The sequence below is a fragment of the Protobothrops mucrosquamatus genome, unplaced genomic scaffold (genome assembly GCF_001527695.2).
Source record: "Protobothrops mucrosquamatus isolate PMUCROS unplaced genomic scaffold, P.Mucros_1.0 scaffold2806, whole genome shotgun sequence".
Classification (NCBI taxonomy): domain Eukaryota; kingdom Metazoa; phylum Chordata; class Lepidosauria; order Squamata; family Viperidae; genus Protobothrops; species Protobothrops mucrosquamatus.
In genome coordinates, this window is record NW_015388841.1 from 71,036 (window position 1) to 95,094 (window position 24,059).

Below are 24,059 nucleotides of genomic sequence, written 5' to 3' on the forward strand. Positions count from 1 at the left end.
GGGGGGGTTAGGTGGGGATGGGGGTGGGAGGAGTATAGGAATAGAGTTATTAGTATTGACTTAAGGGGAAGTAGGATATATTAAAATAATAATAGATTAGTTATATGTATAACTGAGTTAATTATATTGAAATAATCTGAATTGTATAAATATGATTTCGTTTTGATTAATTGATGGCCTTGCCACCATGTAAAATAAAACCAATAAAAATTTTGTTGAAAAAAAAAAAAAATTCTTGCTGTGAGAGTAAACCAGGGGTCTTCAAACTTGGCCCTTTTATGACTTGTGGACTTCAACTCCCAGAATTTCTCAGCCAGCATGCCTGGCTGAGGAATTCTGGGAGTTGAAGTCCACAAGTCATAAAAGCGCCAAGTTTGAAGACCCCTGGAATAAACAATAGCCAAGGAGATTATTACATTGACTCGCAGAGGGGATCAGTGAAGTACAGTAATTGGTAAATTAGAAACTTGCAGAATATCAGAATTTTTTCCTGTCCTACATTGACTTATTTTTTTTTCTAATAGGAAATGATGAATCGTGGAACTTCAGCATTTGAAAGCACAATCCAGTTCACATGATGGCAAAAATGGGAATCTAGGTTCTCATTAGAGCACTCACCACGTGCTGTCGTTTTCTTATTTCTGTTTCAATGTCTCCCAGAGCATCAGCCACCATGTGCATAATGCAAGCACCAAGGAAGACCCCAGCAGCGAAGCAGCCAATAAAACTGAGGATGCGCCGATGCTTCCCTGAAAATAAATGGAAGAGAGAAAGATATTTAAGGATTACCTGCCCTGGTAGGTTTGTTTTGGTGATTTGTTTGGTGATTTGTTTTGGTGATATTGTTTGTTATGTTTTGTTTGTTATTGTTTGTTTGATATTTGTTTTGGTGATCATCTACTTGAATGCATCAAGCATTCCCACCCCTAATTTCCAGCACCATGGACAGTGCAGCAATGTTTGTTCTTAAACCAATGTATAGGTCAGGGGTAGGCAACCTTGGCTCTTTTATGACTCGTGGACTTCAACTCCCAGAATTCCTGAGCCAGCCATGCTGAGGAGAAAGGGAAAGGTTTCCATGCTGAGCCATGTTGGCTCAGGAATTCTGGGAGTTGAAGTCCACGAGTCATAAAAGAGCCAAGGTTGCCTACCCCTGGTATAGGTAATCCTTGATTTACGAACGCAATCAGGACTACAACCTATTGCTAAGCAATGTGGTTGTTGAGTGAGTCATCACATCATCACACCCAGTTTTACAAGCTTTTTCACCAGGGTGATTAAGTGAATTATATACTCTTGTTAAGCGAATCTGGCTTCCTCCACTGACTTTGCTCGTTGGCAGCCAAATGCGAAGGTTGCAAATCACATGACCTTGAGATGCTGCAAAATTGTAAATATATGCTGGTGGCCAAGTGCTTAAATCACAATCAGACGTCTATGGGAATTCTGCGAAGGTCGTAAGTGCGAGGACCAGTCATAAGTCACATTTTTTTCAGTGCTGTTGCAACCTTGAGCAGTCACTAAATGATGAGACTAGTCAAGGACTATCTGCATCAGTGAGGATGTTATCAAAAGTGGAAACTATTTACATTTGTGGTAGTCCAACATGAAAATTCAGGATTGTGAAAAAGATCTCTTTTATTGAAATAGGAAATAACTAACTGGAACCTAGATAAACTCCATTACTGGCATTCAGAGGAGCAAATGAAAACTTGCTACATACGTACATGCTTTGTGTTAATGGCTGCTAGATGATTTATAAGTGCCATGGTGATGCAGTGGTTAGAAGGCAGTATTGCAGGCTACAGCAATTCGATTCCAACCAGCTCAAGGTTGACTCAGCCTTCCATCCTTCCATAGTTGGTAAAATGAGGATCCAGATTGTTGGGGGCAATATGCTGATTCTGTAAACTGCTTAGAGAATCCTATAAAGCACTATGAAGTGGTACATAAGTCTAACTGCTATTGCTATTGCTCTAACTCAGTGATGGCAAACCTTTTAGAGATCGAGTGCCCAAACTGCAACCCAAAACCCACTTATGTATTGCTGGGTGCCGGGTGGGTGTGGTCCACTCCGTGGGCGCAGCTACAGTGGGCTTGGCAGACTGGGTGGGCGTGGCCACTGGATGGGTGTAGCTGGAGTAGTCATGGCAGATTGGGTGGGCATGGCCGGGGTGGGCGTGGCCACCTTGATGTTGCTTATGGGGAGGGACACCTGTGGGAGCCGGGCAGGGTTGGGGGAGATCCAGGGGGTCTCTGGCGGGTGGGATGGTGGGCTCCCCAATGGCGGCTCCAGGCTGGCTGGTCTTAGGCCAGTGATGGCGAACTTTTAGAGACCACGTGTGCTGGGGCGATGGCGCATGCCCACAGAGAGGGCTCCGCGTACCGCCTCTGGCATACGTGCCATAGGTTCGACACCACTGCTCTAACTCCTGAAAGAAAGACCAGAAAAATCTTTTAATACCATTCTGGTTTCAATGATATTGGCAAATAGCCCTTAGGGAAAAGTTGATGAAAAAAAGAAGAAGAAGAAAGACAAATAAAGATTTAGTACAGCTGTAGGTTGCTACTTTCAAAGTTTGGTATATAGCTTTATTATATACAATATGCATATGACATAATACACATATTAAGATCAGCATATGTCGGAAGTGGGAAAGAGCATGAGGATGGTACAAGCTACACTGTGGTTTTCTACATGTGTCACGACGTCACGTACATGTCCCAAAGGAATGAAGCTTATGGTCTGACACCACCATCATCATTCTGATAAAGTAGTAAGATCCTGTGAAAGCTACTGCATAGATTTTTTTGTATTTGTGTGTGTGTGTAGGGATCTTCAATTGTTGGTTGTCTCTGCTCTAGTGATCTTTCTTAAAGAATTTCCTGTTAGTTGCAAGAAAGCACACTTTTATATTAAGCCTGAATCTAACATATTTAAACACTGTAGAATAAGTAGTCCTTAAAGATAGAATGGAGAGGAGATGAGACGAGAGGGGAGGGCAGGGGAGAGGTGAGGAGAGGAAGAGGAAGAGGAAGAGGAAAAGGAAGCCTTGAATATAGAATTAGACTACTGACTAAAGAACATGCCCAGGATTAAGCTGAAAAGGCATTGGTCAAAATGAACCTTGTTCTCACTCCACAGACATTCCCACTGCAATTAAAGGGCTATAAATATATTAAGCGTAAAATTATACTAATCACAATGGGATGACACCAAGCTGGCAGGAATAGCCAACACTCCAGAAGACAGGCTTAAGATACAGGAGGACCTGGATAGACTTGAACATTGAGTGCTATCTAACAAAATGAAATTCAATGGTGAAAAAAGTAAGGTTCTACATTTAGGCAAGAAAAACCAAATGTACAGGTATAGTATAGGGGGTACCTTGCTCAATAGTAGTAACTGTGAGAGGGACCTCGGAGTCCTAGTGGACAATCACTTAAATATGAGCCAGCAGTGTGCTGCAGCTGCCAAAAAAGCCAACTCAGTGCTGGGCTGCATTAACAGAGGGATAGAATCAAGATCACGTGAAGTATTAATACCACTTTACAATGCCTTGGTAAGGCCACACTTGGAATACTGCATCCAGTTTTGGTCACTACGATGTAAAAAAGACTCTAGAAAGAGTACAGAGAAGAGCAACAAAGATGATTAGGGGACTGGAGGCTAAAACATATGAGGAACGGTTGCTGAAATTGGATATGTCTAGTTTAACGAAAAGAAGGACGAGGGGGGACATGATAGCAGTGTTCCAATATCTCAGGGGCTGCCACAAAGAAGAGGGAGTCAAGCTATTCTCCAAAGCGCCTGAAGACAGGACAAGAAGCAATGGATGGAAACTAATCAAGGAGAGAAGCAACCTAGAACTGAGGAGAAACTTCCTGACAGTTAGAACAATTAACCAATGGAACAAGCTGCCTCCAGAAGAGGTGAATGCTCCAACACTGGAAGTTTTTAAGAAGAGACTGGACAGCCATCTGTCCAAAATGATGTAGGGTTTCCTGCCTGAGCAGAGGGTTGGAATCGATGACCAAGGTCCCTTCCAACTTTATTATTATTATTATTAAACAGCAGATCAAGGTATATTTCCTTTGAAGTGGGATTATTTTTTTTCTGATCAAATGAGTAAGATGGCAATTTGTGATCAGATATTAAGTCTATCAGAACAACAGAGCACTTGCATTTTTGAGGGATCACAATAGTATCTGCCCAGCTGTTTCCATCTGCAGGAGTGGGGTGCTCAAGGTCCCTTCAATTAAACAATGCCAAATCTCGGGACTTTTGAAGCACATCTCCCTTGTCACACTACCTTCCCTCTGGAATGAGGTTTCCTTGAAGATCCAATCTGCCTCACCCAGCTAGTGCAGACCAGAAAAAACTGGCAAAAAAAATGTCACAAATCACAGTTACACGACAACATAACATTGCAACTGGTTGTAAATGCAAGCCGGTTGCCAAATACCCAAAATGCAATCACATGACTGGGATGGGTGGCAGTCGTAACTTCAAGGATGGGTCATAAACATCATTTTAAAAGTCTGTTGTATCTTCGAATTCCCATCAAACAACCGGTAAGTTGAGGACCACCTTTCTTGCGTAAGCCCCAACTAATTATATTGTGATATAGTATCTGTAACAAGGAAAAGCAAAACTTCCTCTGAGCAGATACTTCTTCTTTTTTTTAATAATATTTTTATTAATTTTCTAATTTTACATTTAGGTATTTAAAAAGCAACGTGGTGGCTGGGTTAATCAATAGTTCAGTAACATACAAAAATCTTTAGTACAAATCTCAAACTACAACCTCAAATATTTCCTCTCTTTTTCCCTTAATATCTACTATCTCATATGTAAGCTAATACAGTTCTTATTATATCATCTAAATAAAAACATCATTATTACATTTATTAATAATTTTTAGCTTATACTTATCTTAATTACTTTTACATTCAATCTTTACATTCAATCAATGTCGTGTTATTGGTTTTTCCCAATTTTTAGTTTCCCATCAATATTCAGATTTAACATTTGATATTTATAATTTCCAGATTTTAGGTAACTAAAGTTTCCTTTATCTCAGTTCATAACAGAATCTAATATTCAAAATACACATCTTTATCTATTTGGGTATAATCTTGTTCTATTTCCTAAAAGTTATCTATTTCCCCCCATCTTACATCATCAAATTAATAATACAGTAGAGTCACTGAAGCAGTAGGAATGAGCTTAAATGGAGTCCAGAAGATGGTAGAGGACAGGAAGACCTGGAAGAACATTGTCCATGGGGTCATGATGGGTCGGACACGACTTCGCAACTAACAACAACAACAAATCCCCTTTAATAAATCAAAGCTCATTATATACATTGTCTGAGTTAATCAATAAATAAAACATATTCATAATTTTTTTTTTCTTTTGGGTCTAATTTTTAAGTATTAAACAAATAGCATCCTATTTTCAACTAATTTCCAAATGTTTTAAATTTAATGACCAAAATTTCCCTTATCTCAACTTCTCCCTTTGACCTTCTAATTAGTAATATGAAAGCCCCTCTGATAAATCAAAACCCCAATTTTCTTCAGCCTTATTCTGGCTTTTTTTCTTTGCCAACTAGCCTTCCATGTCAACGTTTTTAAATCATCAAATAGATCTCCCTCTATTATTATATATATTGTTTGGAATAAGAGAGACCATTTAGTTGCCATTTTTTGGAAGGGCTAGCTCATTTGTATTCCTTAAATCGTCTCCCTATAATTCCAAATCCCCATAATTGTCCTGATATGTTTATCTTCCATTCAGTCTGTTCTTCTTCTTGCTCCTCAAATTTCTTCTGATTTATACAGAAAGTCTTTTCCATTTTCAGTGTTGTCAGTCCCTTTTCTGGATATTCCATTGACTGTATTTGTTGGTCAATTGAGTCCTCTGTCTTAGTATATGATTGTTCCACTTCTTCTGTTACCTTCTGTGTTGTTAGTTCTTTAGCTGTAGTCGGAATTTGGGTTTGTATATCTAAGCTGACATCTTGTTCTTTTCTGTAAAATCTTATTTCGTCACAAGCTGAAAGGATGGTTTCACGTATTGCTTTCAACATGGAAAGAATCTTTTCCTGGTCTTCATCTATCTCCTCTTAATGGTGCGTTGAGGACTTTGAAATCAGAGGATGAAAATAATTTTATAGCTGGGTATGGGACCTCTATTTCACGTGTTTGTAGGTAGTCTTTATAGTAAAAGTCATTTATCAAGTAAGATTTTATAATCCAAGGTATTTCATCATCTCAATAATGACCAATATTCCTCAGATAAAAAAGTAGGAAGGCAATTCCCCATATACAGCTCTAAAAATCAATAAAGGTTTACATTCATAGTTCAAGGAGCCAGCCATGCCACCCAGAAGTTCTCTTTACAGCTGAACGTCTCACAGGTGATGTTTATCAAAGTTAAAGGAGTCTTATCTGTAGTCTGGGCTTCAAGCCAAGTCTCCTTTAGGCAATAACAAGTTGTAATACCAAGCTTCGCCACAAGATGTTACCGATCCCGCTTAAGGTTTTTTAAGCCCAAAATTTTTATAGTCCTTTTTCCAATTTTATTTCTTTTTTATAGATAAAAACAAAAGTCTTCGATGAAAATAAGAAAACTTTTGGTCCCCAAGTTTCAGAAACATATAAATCCAATTAGATTAAAGTTATTCTTTTAGTGCTTTAACTCCCTTGGGTAGTCAGTCGCCGCTATTCTTGGAGGGTGGGATAGAAATTCCCTTCCCTCTCTCCTCACAGGGGGAAAAGATACTTTGGGCAGCTTTTACAGGAAGAAAAATACTTAAGATCTTAGAGAGAAGATCGGATTTCACCTAGTTTCATCCGTGTTGCTTTAAAGGTGCCTGGTGGTAAGTTTAACCTCGGCTGTCTGCAGCCTAGTGCCGAGCCATATTGCTATGGCCGGTCTTTCCTCTGCTGGTTTGGAGGGCTGCCCCAGATCAAGTGGAAGGGATGCCGCCCTCCCGCAATCAAGTGGGGGTCCCCTCCTTGCTCGTCACCTCTATATGGCAACATTTGACCCTTTCCAGGGTCCCCCAGTGGAATGAAACCAAACGCGGAAGATGGAGCTCACCTTCCAGCGGCCATGGCAGCTACAATGGCAAACCGGAAGCCCTGAGCAGATACTTCTGCATAGATTTGCTTCTCTCGGTGTATCCAAGACCATGCTCCAATGGTTGCCTACTTGGGAACAATTGTTTATGGATGGCATCCAATCCTTGCACAAGGTGAGGCTGCCTGGTGACAAGATAAGCAGCACAGCCCACACTAAGTGATAATTGTAGAAAGACTTGAGACATAGTACCTGCCCTGTTCCACCAACCTTGAATGAAGTAGAAGGAAGATTTCATCAAGGAGTTAACCCAGTAAATCTAATTGTTTTACATGATATGAGAGCAAGGATGCTTTATTATTATTATTATTATTATTATTATTATTATTATTATTAATTATTTTGCACTATTTTTTGCAAGACTGTTCAAGACTGAGATCCTTTTCCCCCTAATTTTAAATCTGGAAGATGTGTCTTTAATTATTTTCTCCACTATTTGTTCTTTTAGAACAGGGATAGGCAACCTTGGCTCTTTTATGACTCGTGGACTTCAACTCCCAGAATTCCTGAGCCAGCCATGCTGAGGGAAAAGGGAGAGGTTTCCAAGCTGAGCCATGGTGGCTCAGGAATTCTGGGAGTTGAAGTCCACGAGTCATAAAAGAGCCAAGGTTGCCTACCCCTGTTCTAGAACTAAAAAAATTGCTTTGAACACCCCATAAAGACTCCTTCAATTCAGGCCACATACACGCACGTATAACCAGGTTTTTTATCAGGAGGACAAAGGTAAGGAAATCAGAATGTTTGCTATTCTTGCTTAATGATATTTTGCTACTTTTTTATTATTCTGAAAAGAGAAATAAAAGATTCCCGGCTGCCTGGCTTAGAAAGTTGATGGCTATAAAAGTAGGGATAGTGTTTGCATGAGGAAGTAAATAGGACTATCATCTCAACTTCAACACCCAATGAAGAAGAAATGCTCCAAGCTTTTTATTTCAAATCTAATCAATATTCCGTTATCTTGACTTATAACCATTCATTTAGCGACCGTTCGGAGGTAGAACAGCACTGAAAAATATGACTTATGACCAGTTTTCACACTTATGACCATTGCACTGTGGTCACATGGTCAAAATCCAAACACTCGGCAACTGGCACGTATTTATGACGATTGCAGTTTCATGTGGTCATCTTTTGCAACTTTCTGGCAAGCAAAATCAATGGGGAAGCCGAATTCTGTTAACAACTGTGTTATGAACTTAACAACTGCAGTGATTCATTTAACAATTGTGTTAAATGGAGCAAAACTCACTTGCTTAGCAACAGAAACTTTGCGCTCAATTTTGTCATAAGTTGAGGACTACCTGTACTGGATTTGGATCAGCAAATTTGGACTTCCACAGGGTTAAGCAAGGTTACACTTTGTATAATGTTTGAGTGTTGATTGTGATTGCATTTACATGCAATTGTTCTTCATCCAAGTTTTTACGCTTGAGATTGTGCAAACCTGAAACTTCTAGTTATTTTAACTCGTACATATTAATCTATCTATGCCTTCTTCCATTTCCATCCTCTTCTTTTGTTGTTTGTTTCTATGCCAAACTAAAGCTGATAAAGAATTTCTTTCTAACATAGAGAGATACTTAACTGTTAAGAAAAACAATGTAGTAACGCTACGTTGCCTATTCCAAAGAGTAGGCAGGAATAAGACAAAGAAATGGGAAGGGCCAGGAGGAAAAAAATGACAAAGGGTTTAATGTACATTTCAACAGAATTAAAATTAATTACAATTTTTATATATAATTGGTATATATATATATATAAAAGGTATGAACAATACAATTTTTTCTAGTCATCAAATCCATACATCGCAAGTTTTTTTTTTTTTCTTTTTCAACAAAAATTCCCTATTTGATTTCCAGTGACCAATAAATGTAATTATTGTCCTTTCTCTAATCAAGCAAGTCAATTTTGTCATCTCTGCTAATTCTGTCACCTTCACCAGCTATTTCTCCATTGTGGGTTCCTTATAATAATCTCGCAGCAGTTATCATATATATAAAAAAAATCTTCTGGAATTCTTTTCTAATTGTCTATGCATTAGACCCAACATGAAAAGTTCATTTCAAATGAATATAAAGCTTTAAAATTCTTTATATCGCCTACATGCATTTAAACTCAAAATCTTCTGGCTTTTTTGGAAGTCCACAAGTAAAACACAACGATCCTTCATTTATTCCACATTTTCAACATAGGTTAGAAGTACTTTTATACACTCTAGATAATTTTTATGGAGTCGTACACCAACGGTATACCATTTTAGAAAAGTTCTCTTTTAAATTACAATATAATGTTAATTTCAGTCCATTCAGCCACATATTTTATCATTGTTCCATCAGAATATTATGTCCAAAGTTCTTATCCCATTTTTTAATCATAGGTTTTTCACTTGTTCTCCCATTCCAAGTTTCAAAAAAATAATAATACACATTTTAGAAATTACGTGTTCATCATTTGTACTTGTATAAAATGTGTACAGTTTCAAATCCTGCCTTGTGCTGTTCAATTTCCAAATATCGTATTATATGTTTCAAATCTTTCTCTTAACTGTACATATGAAATACATTGAAAACTGAGTGGGGAGGCAGGGAATGTTGCAGGGCCTTTTCTGTGGTGGCTCCGTTTGGAACATCATCACTGCAGAGATTAGATTGGCCCCCACTATAACAGTCTTTTGCAAGACTCAGAAGATCTGGTTTTGCCAACGAGAACCCAGAAAAGGATGGTGTCCATCAAGTGGCTTGTTCGGTTGTTGTCACCAGGAGAGGTGAGTGATTACTATTTTTTTTATTGTTTGTATATTGGGTTTTTATTTTTGTAAGCAACCCAGAAGTTACTGAGAGCGAGTAGATGGCCATACAAATATAAACAAACAAACAAATCTGTAGTCAAATTGATTTTTGATTTCATCTTATATTCTCCATTCTCTTGTTCTGACAATTTTCAATAGGTTCACTGCTGATTTTTTTTCTATAAAATGCTTCTTGTGCTGAGACCCATAAAGATATTTCTGAACACAATCTGGGTTTATATCTACTCTGAATCTTCAATACGGCACATCTAATACAATGACGTATGGACTTCCAGCTCCCAGAATTCCCCAGCTAATACATCATGGCTGGGGAATTCTGGGAGTTGACATCCACACATCTTAAAGCTGAGAAACAGTGCCTTAACTTATTAAAATTAATTATGCTTAATATGACTCGTTGGAAGTTTTCAATAACTTATCTTCACTTAAAGGTAACTGAGGCTAAATTAAAGGCTGTGGGAAAGCTTATTAAGTCATAGAACCTCAAGTTGTGCTCCTCTGTCTGAAAAGTAATAACCTATAATCCTATCATTTATAAGGCACCCTACATGCCAATGTTTATCCTAAGCACCCAGTCAAAATAAGGATACTGATTCACCAAGAGGAAAAAAAAACAACTTACTACGGTAAATTAGGGCCTGTCTAAACGACACAAATTGATTCCTAACAAATTACGAGACAAAAAATGAATCCCAATTTCTTTATGGTGCTGTCTCTACCTTTTCTATTATATTAGTCCCACCTAACTGGAAATCGTGATAACTGCAAATTTCTCACCTCTGGCCATGTTGATATGGAACCACTTGATCTGGGCTGGGATGAGGCCGCAAATCAGAGTGATAAGCAGCACTCCTGCCAGACAGCCAATTTTCACAGCCAGCAACTGATCCATCTTTGCAACCGGAAGGATTAGGGCAAAAGACACCAGAATGAAGAACAGGTAAGGACCACCTCCTGTTGCTTTTGGTTCTTCTCAGGCCAATCTGTTCCTAAAGCTTCTCAGACCAATGAGTTTTGAGTGAAGAAATCCAATGGGTCCTTCTCACTCTCCAGACCTTCTTCCTTTGGTAGACCAAAGATCAAGGAAAGACATCCAGACTTGTGCACTCATGAAGTCCACCTCCACTCACAGCAAAATTTAAATTGTATTGGTTTCTTTTTTACCTTCAGTCTCTTTTTAGCTCCACTACAAAATGACTACCATTCTCCAAATTTCTTCCTGTTCTCTCACTGTCCTAGTTTTCTGCAAGCCTTGTTGCTTCTATTCCATCTTTCTTCCTTTTTCTGACCCCTTCTCACCAGGTCCTTCTCCCCTCTGCTTGCTTCCGTTCCATCTTCCTCCAGTTCTTAACACTTCTCTGGATCTCTGTGAATAATCACCCTGATACTCCACAAGGGAACCTCCCACCAATTTGGATGTCCCAGCCCATTCCAATTGCTCTATTAAACATTAATACACCACGGTTCACTTATAGGAAACAGCCCGTCAGGGAATCTTTCCTCATAAACCTAAGGTCACTGGGCCACAGTAGCAGTAGACAAAAGGCTCCACCTCAAATTTTCAATAAAAAAAAGTAATTAAAATTGGAGTTTGTTGACTTAACAAAAAAAATTGAACTGATCTCCAACTGGATCAGGATCTATAAATGCATGAGTCATGTCATTTACTATGCAATGCATCCAATTTCAAAGTAGTTCTCACAAAGGATTATAAACAGTCTACATTCCTGGGAAAAAAATGGACAGAAATCAACAGATCAAACTATACCAAGTACAAGTCCCAACAGTTCTTCAGATAATGTAACAGATTCGGGATACTAAGGTATGCTTGGTTCGGTATGTTATGTGAACTTGGTATAGTTTGTAATATACGATTGCTTAGTGAAAAATCTGAACCCTACAAAGTATTCAGCAAAGTAGCACAGAGCAACCCATGACTTAGCTTGGCATGTATCCAGCGCACGTACTTATATTGCTAACTAGAATACTTTGTGGAATTATTCAACATAAGACTGAAACCATGACAGGAAGGATAAAATTTGAGTGGCTGGGACTGGCCTTAATATTTTTTCAGAAGGCAGCAAAGGCTACCGTGAGAATGGCAATAATTAGATATGCTAACTCAGGGGGGTCAAACTCAATTTCATTGAGGGCCGCATCAGCATTGCGGTTGCCCTCGGGGTGTGGCTAGGTTGGGTGCAGCCTACTGGGTGGGCGTGGATGGAGTGGGTGTGGCCTACTGGGTGGGCATGGCCAGCTCTACATTGTTCGCGTCAAGGGTGCCTGTGGGGGCCTGGGCAGGAGTAAGACAGATCTGAGGGTCTCTGGCAGAAGGGGGTGGGACCGGGGCAAGCACCAAGGCATGGTCCGGGGCCGACGTGGCAGGGGCTGGTTCCTCGCTGTTTCTAGACGACCTTGTGGAGCTAAGACTGAATGTGTTTCAGCATAGATGGCCACTACAAAATTGTACATTGGCTCCCAGCTGGCCTGTGCCAGGGCCAAGGCAGCGGGGGCTGTTCCCTCACTGTTTCCAGGATGGCTTCGCGGGCCACATGAAACCACTTCACGGGCCACATCCAGCCCCCGGGCCTTGTGTTTGACATGTCTGTGCTAACTGTTGTATGAACTATTTTATACATGGGGTGGGTGGAGGGGAGAGGCGCAAAAATTGCACATAGCCCTGAAAGTTATACTACCCACCTTTGCAAAATAGGTTTGTTTTTTTTTCAAGTTAGCAATTGTATTGTCAATTGAAGCTTTGAAAGATACTTCAAATCTGCTGCCTGTTCAATGAATCACAGCCAACTCCTACAAAATAGGTAAGGGATAACAATACTCTTCACCTTTGATCACTGGCCATGTGGTTTCAGGCTACAGCTGCCGGGTCTACCGGCTGGCGAGGAATCACAACAGATGGGACTTGGAATGCAGCAGTTCCTGGCAGGCCCCGTGTACCCCTCTTCTAAATACATTAGGTATGTGAATGAGCAAGTTGCTCCTCTCCTCCGGAAATATTCCATAAGCAGGATTGGTGCAACATGCATGCAGCCAACGCAATAATTAGTATGCTTGCTGAAGCTGAATAATTGCATTCTGCCAGTGAAGATCCATTGCAGCACCAACAGCCAGATTAAAAAAAAAAAATTGGAATTCCCAGCCCGAATCAACAATCCACCATTCATGCAAATGTATACAAGCAATAGCCACTTTTCATGATCCCCCCCCCCCAAAAAAAAAATTCAGAAGAAGCTAAATAATCAGTTGGTGATGGATAGATACCAGCAGCAAATTCTACAAGTGAACCAGATTGGCCCAAAACTTATTAGAGGCTCAATGTTAAATCAATCAATCAATCCAGATCTGAATAGCTTTTTTTTTTTTTTTACTGAATCTAACCATGCAGGTGAGCTGCTGATGACTAGTTTGTCGAGCTGGATACAGGTAGTCCTCGATGTAACAGTTTGCTTAGTGACCATTCGAAGTTATAACGGCACTGAAAAAAAGTGACTTAGGACCATTTTCCCCCCACTTATGACCATTGCAGCATCCTGATGGTCAGGCGATTTATATTTGGATGTTTGACAACTGACTCACATTTATGACGGTTGCACTGTCCCCGGGTCATGTGATCATCACCCATCGTGACCTTCTGACAAGCAAAGTCAGTGGGGAAACCAGAGTCACTTAACAAACCGGGTTGCTAACTTAACAACTGCAGTGATTCAGTTAACAAATGTGACAAGAAAAATTGTGAAATGGGGCAAAACTCTCCTAACAAATTTCTCACTTAAGTGTTGTGATTCCTCACCAGCCTGTGGATCCGGCAACTGAGTCTGAGGAATCAGATGAGGAGGAGGGGCCTGGAGTGACATTAGAATAAGAGGAAGGCTCTGAGGAGCTCCAAGACTTACAGTTGGACGAGGAGCCTGGCCCCTCTACTCGCGCTCAAGCTGAGACACAGCTGTGCTGGGAGCCTGAGTTGAACAGTGGTGAAGAACAGTTGGGAAACATCCAGGATGCACGAAGGCGCAGGCAAGAGAAGTGAGTAGAACAGAGGAATTCAATGGGGCGGCTCCAAAGGCAAAGGAGAAGGGATTAGGAAGCCACGCCTTGGCTGAATTATAAAAGGGAAGGTGTGGGAGGTGCTGGTTGCTGAAGGCAACTGTTCATGTTGAGGAGCAAGTTTCTGTGGACTGTGTTTGTTTGCCTTGGACATTGACTCAGGTCTGTGAGGATAAAAAGGGGTTGGTTTTTTTCTTGTGGTTTCTGCCTGCTTGTTGGAAGAAGGGTTTCTCCTTGTGAGCATAACAAGGACTCTTGTAGGCTGGGACAGAACACTTAGCAACATAAATGTTGGGCTCAATTGTGGTGGTAAGTTGAGGACCACCTGTAGTCACTTTTTTTTAGAACCAATCTTTTGGTTTTATGGGCTGCAAACAGAACTCTATTACTATATTAATGCAGAACTATATCAGGATTACAGCTTCAAGCTTGACCCTTGCCTCTTAATTCAAGGGAAAACCAACCTGCTCCACCAGCATAAAATCCATCAGCATTAGGACTCATACCAAAGCTGCCTCTTTTTAAGATAATGACAGCAACAACCTGCATGGCCTCATTTATTAAATAATATATAGCCTTCTGGGCATACGTCAGAATAAACATAAAAGGTATAGCACCTTTGCGATAAGAGTTTACAGAGTTTACTATTAAAAATTACCCCTACTTTGCTCCACAGTTCTTCAGGTAGCAAGTGTGGCCTTTGGAACGTAATATTTGCACACAGACAGTAAAAAAAACCAACAACTTTGAATTGTTCGCATAAAAAAAAAAAGACGCTGTGTTTTTCAAACCTGTTTTACGAAATTGTTATTGCAATGCAAACACCTTCACAATTCATCTACAGAAAAACAGCAGTGTATCTTCCAAATAAATGTTTGCCAACAAAAGACAGAAGACACTTTCCAAAATGGACAGCAAAACACACACCCCAAGCACAAGGCGTAGGTTAGTAGTGTTTCAACAGATACAGATTTCAACTCCTATAGAAACCCAGCATGCTGGCTGGGGAATTCTGGGAACTGAAGTCCACACATCTTCAAGTTGCTGAAGTTGGGAAAAGACTCGTCTAGCATCATTTTTCAGTCATGTCATGCCAGTATGCTGACATTCTAGAAAGATGACTTTGCTTTGCTTTCAGTAATTTTGTTCTGGTTCAACCAAATTCTGTGTCGGTTCACTGATGGGCCAATGGGAGACTGGTATGTTGTCCTTTTCTCTTTTCTGCTCTTTCTCCCAAAAAGGTATGAATGGGTTGGCTGTTTTGAGGTGTTGTGGGTGGGGAAAAAAAGGTAAAACTTTCACCCTTATGGGGATCTAATTGGAAAATTAGCTGGGTTCTTCCCCTTTCTCCCAGAAAAAGCATCATCAGTGGATGTTTTAAATTTCTCCCCATATAATTTGGGGCTTTTTAAAAAAATCTAATCTCTATTTAATGATGATAAAGTTGGAAGGGATATTGGAGGTCATCTAGTCCAACCCCCTGCTCAGGCAGGAAACCCTATACCATTTTGGACAAATGGCTGTCCAGTCTCTTCTTAAAAACTTCCAGTGTTGGCGCATTCACCGCTTCTGGAGGCAGGTTGTTCCACTGGTTAATTGTTCTAACTGTCAGGAAGTTTCTCCTTAGTTCTAGGTTGCTTCTTTCCTTAATTAGTTTCCATCCGTTGCTTCTTGTCCTGCCTTCAGGCGCTTTGGAGAATAGCTTGACTCCCTCTTCTTTGTGGCAGCCCCTGAGATATTGGAACACTGCTATCATGTCCCCCCTCGTCCTTCTCTTTGTTAAACTAGACATACCCAATTCCAGCAACCATTCCTTATATGTTTTAGCCTCCAGTCCCCTGATCATCTTTGTTGCTCTTCTCTGTACTCTTTCTAGAGTCTCAACATCTTTTTTACAGCGCGGTGATCAAAACTGGATGCAGTATTCCAAGTGTGGCCTTACCAAGGCATTGTAAAGTGGTATTACAAGTTGCTCTCGTAGCAAATCATTCCTTCTTCAAACCTAGGACAGAGCTACTTCCCCAAGCCCTACTGAGCATTGACACATGCAGGTCTTTTAGGACCCCACTAAATTCCTTGCCTTCAGGGGCTACAACATTGTCCTTTAATGTAACTGTCCTCTCACCCAGAAGACTGAAAAGTCAGGGGTTGTTTTTTTTTCCCCACTAGCCCCCTCAGAGATATCTGCTCTAACTTTATCACGCCCATTTTAAAGATCACACTCGGCAAAGCAATTAAATGGTATGTACTTTACCTTTTGTCTGATCAACAACCACACAGCTCTAGTCCAGTGGCCAAGTTTCAGGCTAATGTATACACCGCAACTGTAACTGCTGATAAGTTTTGGTATTTATCAAAGTCAGCAACGTATTAGCAGACTTTTAATGGATAATTAATTGGGGTCAAGATACTACTGGACATGTGCACAGTGGATGCTCTTTCTTTTCTGTTTGATGGCTGTTATGCGCCATTCTAACTCAGGACTCTGGGGAAAAATCTCAGGATTGATGGGGGGGCAGATTCCAATTAAATAATTCCCCCCCCAAAGTCCTTTAAGTGCTATCAAATATTAATAGTTGTGACCAAAAGGATGCAAAAGAAAAAGAGGCTAATATTAGCTTCATTTAACCCAGGTCAATTAGTTTTAAATATTTTTTTAGCCCAGTTTCTCTTTTTTTTGCCCTACAGTACGCCATCAAATACTTGAAACAGGTCTCCAGATACACACTCAATAGCTAACTGGAATTTGAATTGCCTAGGTAAAAAAAAACAAAAAAAAACAAAACACTGGGTGAGACAGACCAAGGCTTTTCAACCAGTGGTACGGGTACCACCTGTGGTACATTGGCACCTGGCAGGTGGTACGCGACCATCCTAGAAAAGTGGTAGCGGGGGAGGGGAATGAGCTGAACCGGTGGCAGCACCGCACAAGCCTGAGCAAGAGATGGCTGGAGCTGCAGGGCTGTCAGGGCTCAGCGGAAGCACCAGGATCAGTGCCGCTTTCCAGCTGATCGGCACTTCTTCGGGACTGTCAGGGTTCAGTGGAAGCACCAGTGGAAGCTCGGCGCTGATCTTGGTGCTTCTGCTGAGCCCAGAAGAAGCGCTGATCAGCTGGAATGTTGCAGCATCTCCTGGGTCTTGTGATTTACATTCAGATGCCTGGCAACTGATTCATATTTATGACGGTCACAGTGTCCCAGGGTCATGTGAAGTGACCAAAACCTGCTGCAACCACCCAGCAGACGGGGGGAATAAAAACCAAACACCCCCCACCCCACCCCCGCTGCCAATCCTAAACAGAAATGCTCACAACAATGAAAACCTCGGAGGAGGAAGAGCGCGGCCGGGCAGGCAGGCCGGTGTCTTGCTCGGCTGTGGCTTGGGGGGCACTTTTTTCAGTGCCATTGTAACTTTGAACAGTCACTAAGCGAACTGTTGTAAGTCGAGGACTACCTATACTTTTTTCCTTTTTTTATTTTTGGTCATCAAGTTTTTGACACCTTGCTAGGCGACTGGTGGTACTCGGATGTTGCCATATCCTAAAAGTGGTACCATGGGTGAAAAGGTTGAAAAGCCCTGAGATAGACCACCAATGTAATCCAGTCAAGCATCAAATGCTCCCTAGACTGGCAACTTTTCAAGCTTGGCAACATCTAAGATGTGTGGACTTCAGCTTCCCAGAATTCCCCAACCAGCAAGAGATCCTGAAGCCAGCAATTCTGAGAACTGAACTCCTCTCCTGATTAAGAAACTGGACCTCTAATTTCTCCCTTCAAGAACAGTGGATAAGAACCAGACTCAGGCAGGGATTACTAGAGATTTGTGTGGCTAGGAGATCGGAGGGGAAGAGAGAGAAAAAGTTGAATAGAGCATTTTGGTGGCCCAACCAAAAGATCACCCAGGTTCCTCATTGCAAAACAGGAGGCCGGATTTCTGATGTACTCTGAAGGCAATAGAGGTGTCCCTAGAAGAGAAGCCAAGGGCACCATCTCCACTGGAGACAGAAAGATTCAACCAGCTAGGCCGGGGGTAGGCAACCTTGGCTCTTTTATGACTCGTGGACTTCAATTCCCAGAATTCCTGAGCCAGCCATGCTGAGGGGAAAGGGAGAAGTTTCCAAGCTGAGCCATGCTGGCTCAGGAATTCTGGGAGTTGAAGTCCACGAGTCATAAAAGAGCCAAGGTGGCCTACCCCTGAGCTAGGCAGAACAGAATATAGAATGGAATAATTTGGCCACGTGCGATTAGACACACAAGGAATCAGTCTCTGGTGCAGCAGCTCTTGATGTACATGGAAGGAAACAGAGTAATAAAAATTATAAGTACGGCACCAATAATAATGAGTTGCTGGGGCAGCAAAATATCCACAATTTCCTTTGTTAATATCACTGGTATTAACAACACCAAATAGACCTCTGGGTGCATGCCTCAAGTAACCAATCCCAAACCCACTAAATCCCAGGATCCCTCCTATATGATTCCTTCTCCAATTTCAACCTACTTAAGCATCTTTTTCAGAGCTGGGATTAAGTGGTCATAAGCACACACCCTTTTGCATCAGCCTGAAGCCAAAACTGCCTCCCACTTCCTCTCCACTCAGGATCTCCAAGCCAATTTATTTGAACGCACACTACTAAAGCCTTCTTTAAAAAAATGTTAGAAAACATTTGTGCCCTTCTTTAGCCAAACGCTTAGGAAGGCAGAACAAGGAAGGAACCACAACATCCAACCCATGCTTTTGAAACTGCTCATCAACCTTTCCATGTAATCCAGAATTAGGTAGGAGACATATTTGTGAGTTTCAGGGCACCCAAGTGTCAGAACAGAAAAATATCACGCTGACACATATAATTTTGGCCTTTACTTCTTCTCCGGAAGGGAGTGTTACTGCATTTCTTGTGTAACACACTCCTACTGTATGCAAAAGTAATAAGCTAATTTTTATCACCTTCAATTCATCTTACAGATGATGTTTTAAAGGATGGGAAGATTTAAACAGCCCATTTTTCAATCCAAATGGAATAATCCAGAAAGAGGTATATGCAGTGTAGACTCTGGCACCCTCGTGCTCGCCAAGCCTTTGTCAGGCCCAACAAACTCTCATAGCCAAGGACTGGAGATGGAATCTGTAATCCAAATTCTTTGTAGACCACAAGACTGACGAAGTCGACCAAAGGGTTTGTCTCTGTGCCTTGTGAGAATGTTCAAACTGCCCACCATCATCATCACAACTAATTAAATTCCTGGAGATCCGAATTGGTTTGCTATTATTTCCAAGAGAAAAACAGCTGAATTAAATTCACTGCATCTGATACTGGCTGAAGTTGTTCCACGAAAATCAGCATTATCCATGGAACCCCGGTTGAGGGGTACCACCGTTTGATCCTCTGGATTATACATGCACTGCCAAGCAGAAAGCTTAACCAACTTGGCTCTACAGCTCCAAACCGCATAAGGAATTTAGATTCTGGAAATCAGCAATCTGAGATAGACATCCGGTCTGAATACCAAAAGGAATCCTTACAAGTATGCCGGAAGGGATCTCATTCATTCTGATCCTGGCAAGGAGCAGTTTTAACTTTTTGAGAAGCGTTTATCTGGTCTTCGAGGGTTGATTTGTCCTCCAAAATGGATTCGGTTTCTGGAGTCGAAATAGGAAGACGATCTCCACAATTACTGTTCCGGACACATCGATAGAGATCCCTGCAAGAAGTAAAGACAGGTGATGACCCCGGGACTACATTCATGGGCACAGGCCTCATTCTTAATCCTTGATCCAGGGAGCCATAGCCTCAAGGGGGAACTGATTACCTGCTATGTTTCTTTGAAGTCACAATAGCATGCTGAAGGGTGCCATCAGCACAACACAGGTGCACGTGGACGTGGCGTTTGCGGCACAGCACAGGCTGGGTGATGCGGGGCCAGGGCTCCATTGACTCCCCTGATCCACGGGCCAGGATCAAGAAAAAAAATCTCTCGATTTTCTGTGGAGGATTCTGGAGAGACACATAGACATAGGGGGGAATGATCTTAGAAATTTAGGCCCTCTTCTCACAATCCAGGGAAGAAAAGCTAGCAGAAATATTAGACTGACACACTAATTGCTGATGTCATCTTTTTCCCCCCAATAAGTCCAGAAAATGATCAGGAGACAACCACATATAACTTCTAATTGAAACTGACTGGAATGTAAACGCTGGGAAAAAAAGAAGGATGTGGGGATAGGGTAGAAATTGGGAAAAAAACCACCTGAAAGTTTGACTTCTATCTATAAGCCAACAAAAAGATCTGACTGGGGCAACTGGCCTTGGGATGCATCCTTAGGAATCCTGTAGCAATCTCTCATTCCCATCATCCCAAGGTTTGCAGATAATCTTGGGTATACTGTATGAGAGACTTACAGAGAACTACAATGCTCCCGCTTCCCAACCAGGATGGCTTTCATTGCAAGGGAATTGTAACTCAATCCATCTAAATCAGTGGTTCTCAACCTTTTTAATGCCGCGACCCCCAACCGGTCGTAAGTCGAGGACTAAACCGGTCGTAAATCGAGGACTAAACCGGTCGTAGGTCGAGGACTACCCAACCGGTCGTAAGTCGAGGACTTTCCCTGCCCGGGAGCGCTGCGCATGCATGGTTCCGCCCCCTGGGCCGGCCGAGGCGTAGCTGGCAAGCGGCAGAGACGGAGCAGGCCGACCACCAGCTGGCCCAGCCCAAGGGAGGTAAGGCACCCGCCGGAAAAGGGGAAACAAAATGGCGGACAAAAAAAATGGCGGACAGCTTTGCTTGGCGACCCCCGTGAAATGGTCGATCGACCCCAAATGGGGTCGCGACCCATAGGTTGAGAACCGCTGATCTAAGTTAGGGAACGCTGAATTAAAACACCTTTATCTTTCTTCATTTATAAAGTCATTGACTAAGGTGGGTGGCCAAAGGAATTGAAATAAATAAACAAGAGGTGCAAAATGGTGCAATTTGTCTCCAGAACTCAGAAATCTTCTCAGAAATAGGCTGATGTGTGATTTTTTTTTTTTGTGCTGAGTCATGGTGGCGCAGTGGTTAGAATGCGGTACTGCAGGCTAACTCTGCCCACTGCCAGGAGTTCGATCCTGCCCGGCTCAAGGTTGACTCAGCCTTCCATCCTTCCAAGATCAGTAAATGATTGTTGAGAGCAATATGCTGACTCTGCGAGCCGCTTAGAGGGCTGTAAAAGCACTATGGAGCGGTATATAAGTCTAAGTGCTATTGCTATTTTCTGCATTGGGTTCCTAACACGTTTCGGTAAGTGCATGAACTATTATTCCTAGTGGTTCACATTGGCCCAATCTAGCAGAAATAATAAGGTACAAGCAGTCCTCATTTAGTGACCACTCATTCAGCAATAGTTTGAAGTTATGACAGCAGTGAAAGAAGTAGCCCTGGCTGGTCCTTGACGTTGTGGCCAACGCAGCATGCCTACGGTCGTATGAACTGCGATTCAGGTGCTGAGCAACTGGCACACAATTAACAACAGCTGCAGTGTCTCGTGGTCATGTCACTGCCATTTGGGACCTTCACTGATGGCTTCTGACAAGCAAAGTCAATAAGGAAACTGGCAAGAAGTAAAAGTTGCCAGTCAGGTCACACCATGCTTCATGACTGCCCTTGATTTGAGTAACAACCACAACCAGAATTGCCACTCTAAGTTGTGATCACATGATTATTTAAAAAATTTTTTTTTGATACAACTGTGTCGCTTAGTGATGGGAGTTCCCAGTCCCGATTACACTAGTTAACTGAGGACTACCTGTATTCCAGAACAGGACAATTGTTTCCAAATCTTTATGCATGTCAGGAATAACCACCGATTTCACTTCAGGCTTTACATATTTTGAGTTTTTGTTGGCAGTGTCTTTCATTCACTTTCCCTATGCTTGAATTGCTTTCCTTGTTGCACAGAATCACACTTGCTTACCCAGAGGTTGTGCTTTCGTGCCCCCACTAAACCCTAATCCGAACACAAAATCCAAAGCTCTATTCAGACAACATCCAATCCAAAACAAATACCGGCAGTCCTCGACGTATGATCCCAATGTAGCCCAAAATTTATGTTGCTAAGTGAGAAATTTGCTAAGTGAGTTTTGCCCTGTTTTATGAACCTTCTTGTCACATTTGTTAACTGAATCACTGCAGTTGTTAAGTTAGTAACCCGGTTGTTAAGTGAATCTGGTTTCCCCGTTGACTTTGCTTGTCAGAAGGGTGCAAAGGGACATTGTAACCGTCATAAATGTGAGTCAGCTGTCAAGCATCCAAATATAAATCACCTGGGCACCAAGATGGTGCAGTGGTCATGAGTGTGAAAAATGGCCGTAAGTCACTTTTTTTCACTGCCGTTGTAACTTCGAATTGTCACTAAAAACGAACTATTGTTAAGTCGAGAACTACCTGTAAGGTATATTATGACTTCACATGGTTCATCCAATGTGGTAACACCTGGCCTTGGTTTTCCACAATACTCTGAACCACAAACTTTTACAACTCCCTAATTCTGTATTTTCTGAAAATCCAGCCTGTCCATTCAAACAGGAACATGCTACCTTTTTCCAGGCTTCGTATAATCTTAAAATTGTTTTCCAGTAAGAGAGTTGTAAACCAAAGTGGGAAGGACCAGAACAAAAACTAACTGTGGTTTAAATTACATAAAAATACAGCTAACACTACTATTTCCCACATATCTCATATTCTTACCTCTTTGTAAGTAAACTACAATTTGGGGATTAACTGGTGGCTGCACCTAATCCACATTACATGAATAAGTCCTAATATCAAGTATTTATTGGGACTGCTGTATTCTGAAGTGCTGCAAACATTTATGTACAGGTAGTCCTCGAATTACATCTGTAATTCAGCCCAGAATTATGACCTTACATCGTGCTGATATTAAATAGGTTACTATGTGACCGGGCCCGACTTTACAATCTTTTTTGTATCAGACGTTAAGTGAACACTGTGGTCATTACGCAAACACATTGTACCCAATAGGTGTTTTCTGCTAGAAACTGGAAGTAAACAGTGATTTTCCAGCAAAAAAACATCATAAAAGTGGTCACGGTCATAAACATGGGCTGGCTGCCAAGAGCCTAAAATGTGATCATGTGACCATGGCAGGAAGAGAAAGTCAAAACTTCGGGTCTTAAGTAGCTCTGGGGAGGTCTGTCATAACTTTGGACAGTGACTATCCAACTAGTCATAAGTGGAGGACTATCTGCAGATGGGTCCCCTCAGTTACGTACAGATGCTAGAAGCACAATGCAAAAAAAGTGGAGAGAACACACAGAATAAAAGCAAACATACATGGCCCAGGATAATGTTGCAAGGTCAAATCTGGTTGGGTCCCGGGACGACCTCTAGTCTCGGTGACCAACCCAGATTCGATTTTAGAACACACAGACTTGATCCGATCTGCTCAGACCCTTTTGTAGTATCCAGGGGGGGGGGGGCAAGACGCATTAAGCACACAGGTTTATCACCCCATCTCTTCTCAAGGGACGACAAGCAGGCGGCAGGCAGACTTACCCAAGACAAAGGTAGGGTATCATATTGCTGGAGGAAGTTGCATGGCAAAGGATTATCCCGTAACAAGCGAGGGCAGGGCAAGTGGTGAGGACACTAGGGAAGTAAAGGAGAGAAGTCCATTGCTATTATGTTTCAGTCATCCTGAGCCTTGATGAATACAAGAATCCTCTTTTGTGCTTCAGCATGCAAAACATGCGTTTATCCCATTTCTGCTCCTGCTCACCAATCAAGTGTTGCAATGCTACAGTGTTCTCCCACCCTCCATTTTGTTCTCCCACCAAACTACGGCCTGGCGTAGTTTGATTATGTTTCAGTGGGGGTTTTTGTATGGGTGTGTTTTTAGAACAGGCCTGTTATTTAATTCGATTTTAGAACAGAAACTATTTATTTATTATCGTGGTTTTTAGTATCGCCTGTTCACCGCCCTGAGTCCCGTAAGGGAGATAGGGCGGTATATAAATTTAATAAATAAATAAATAAATAA

The 24,059-nt window shown here is 41.6% G+C and overlaps 2 protein-coding genes across 2 annotated transcripts in view; both read right to left on the reverse strand.

Moving 5' to 3' along the window:
- Positions 1-11,017, reverse strand: part of SLC39A2 (solute carrier family 39 member 2) — a 19,655-nt gene extending 8,638 nt beyond the window's left edge. The window contains exons 1-2 of the mRNA XM_029286068.1: positions 10,737-11,017; positions 619-749 (exon numbers count right to left, since the gene is read on the reverse strand). Of these exons, the coding sequence (XP_029141901.1) occupies positions 619-749; positions 10,737-10,851 (246 nt within the window). The 5' untranslated portion in view covers positions 10,852-11,017. The remainder of the gene's footprint in view (positions 1-618; positions 750-10,736) is intronic.
- A 7,845-nt stretch (positions 11,018-18,862) lies between these two features.
- LOC107296452 (methyltransferase-like protein 17, mitochondrial) lies at positions 18,863-19,991 on the reverse strand. The gene is made up of 2 exons (XM_015825802.1): positions 19,832-19,991; positions 18,863-19,723 (listed from the first exon to the last, which is right to left on the reverse strand). Exons 1-2 carry the CDS (start codon positions 19,951-19,953, stop codon positions 19,564-19,566), a joined length of 282 nt encoding a protein of 93 aa, XP_015681288.1. The 5' UTR covers positions 19,954-19,991; the 3' UTR covers positions 18,863-19,563.
- Positions 19,992-24,059: the final 4,068 nt, after the last annotated feature.

What these genes read in the sequence shown, in the direction of transcription:
- LOC107296452 (XM_015825802.1), bottom strand. Translation starts at nt 19,953, where the DNA reads ATGGAGCCCTGGCCCCGCATCACCCAGCCTGTGCTGTGCCGCAAACGC. An exon ending in ACTTCAAAGAAACATAGCAG is followed by an intron (nt 19,724 to 19,831) that starts GTAATCAGTTCC and finishes TACTTCTTGCAG; the next exon opens with GGATCTCTATCGATGTGTCC.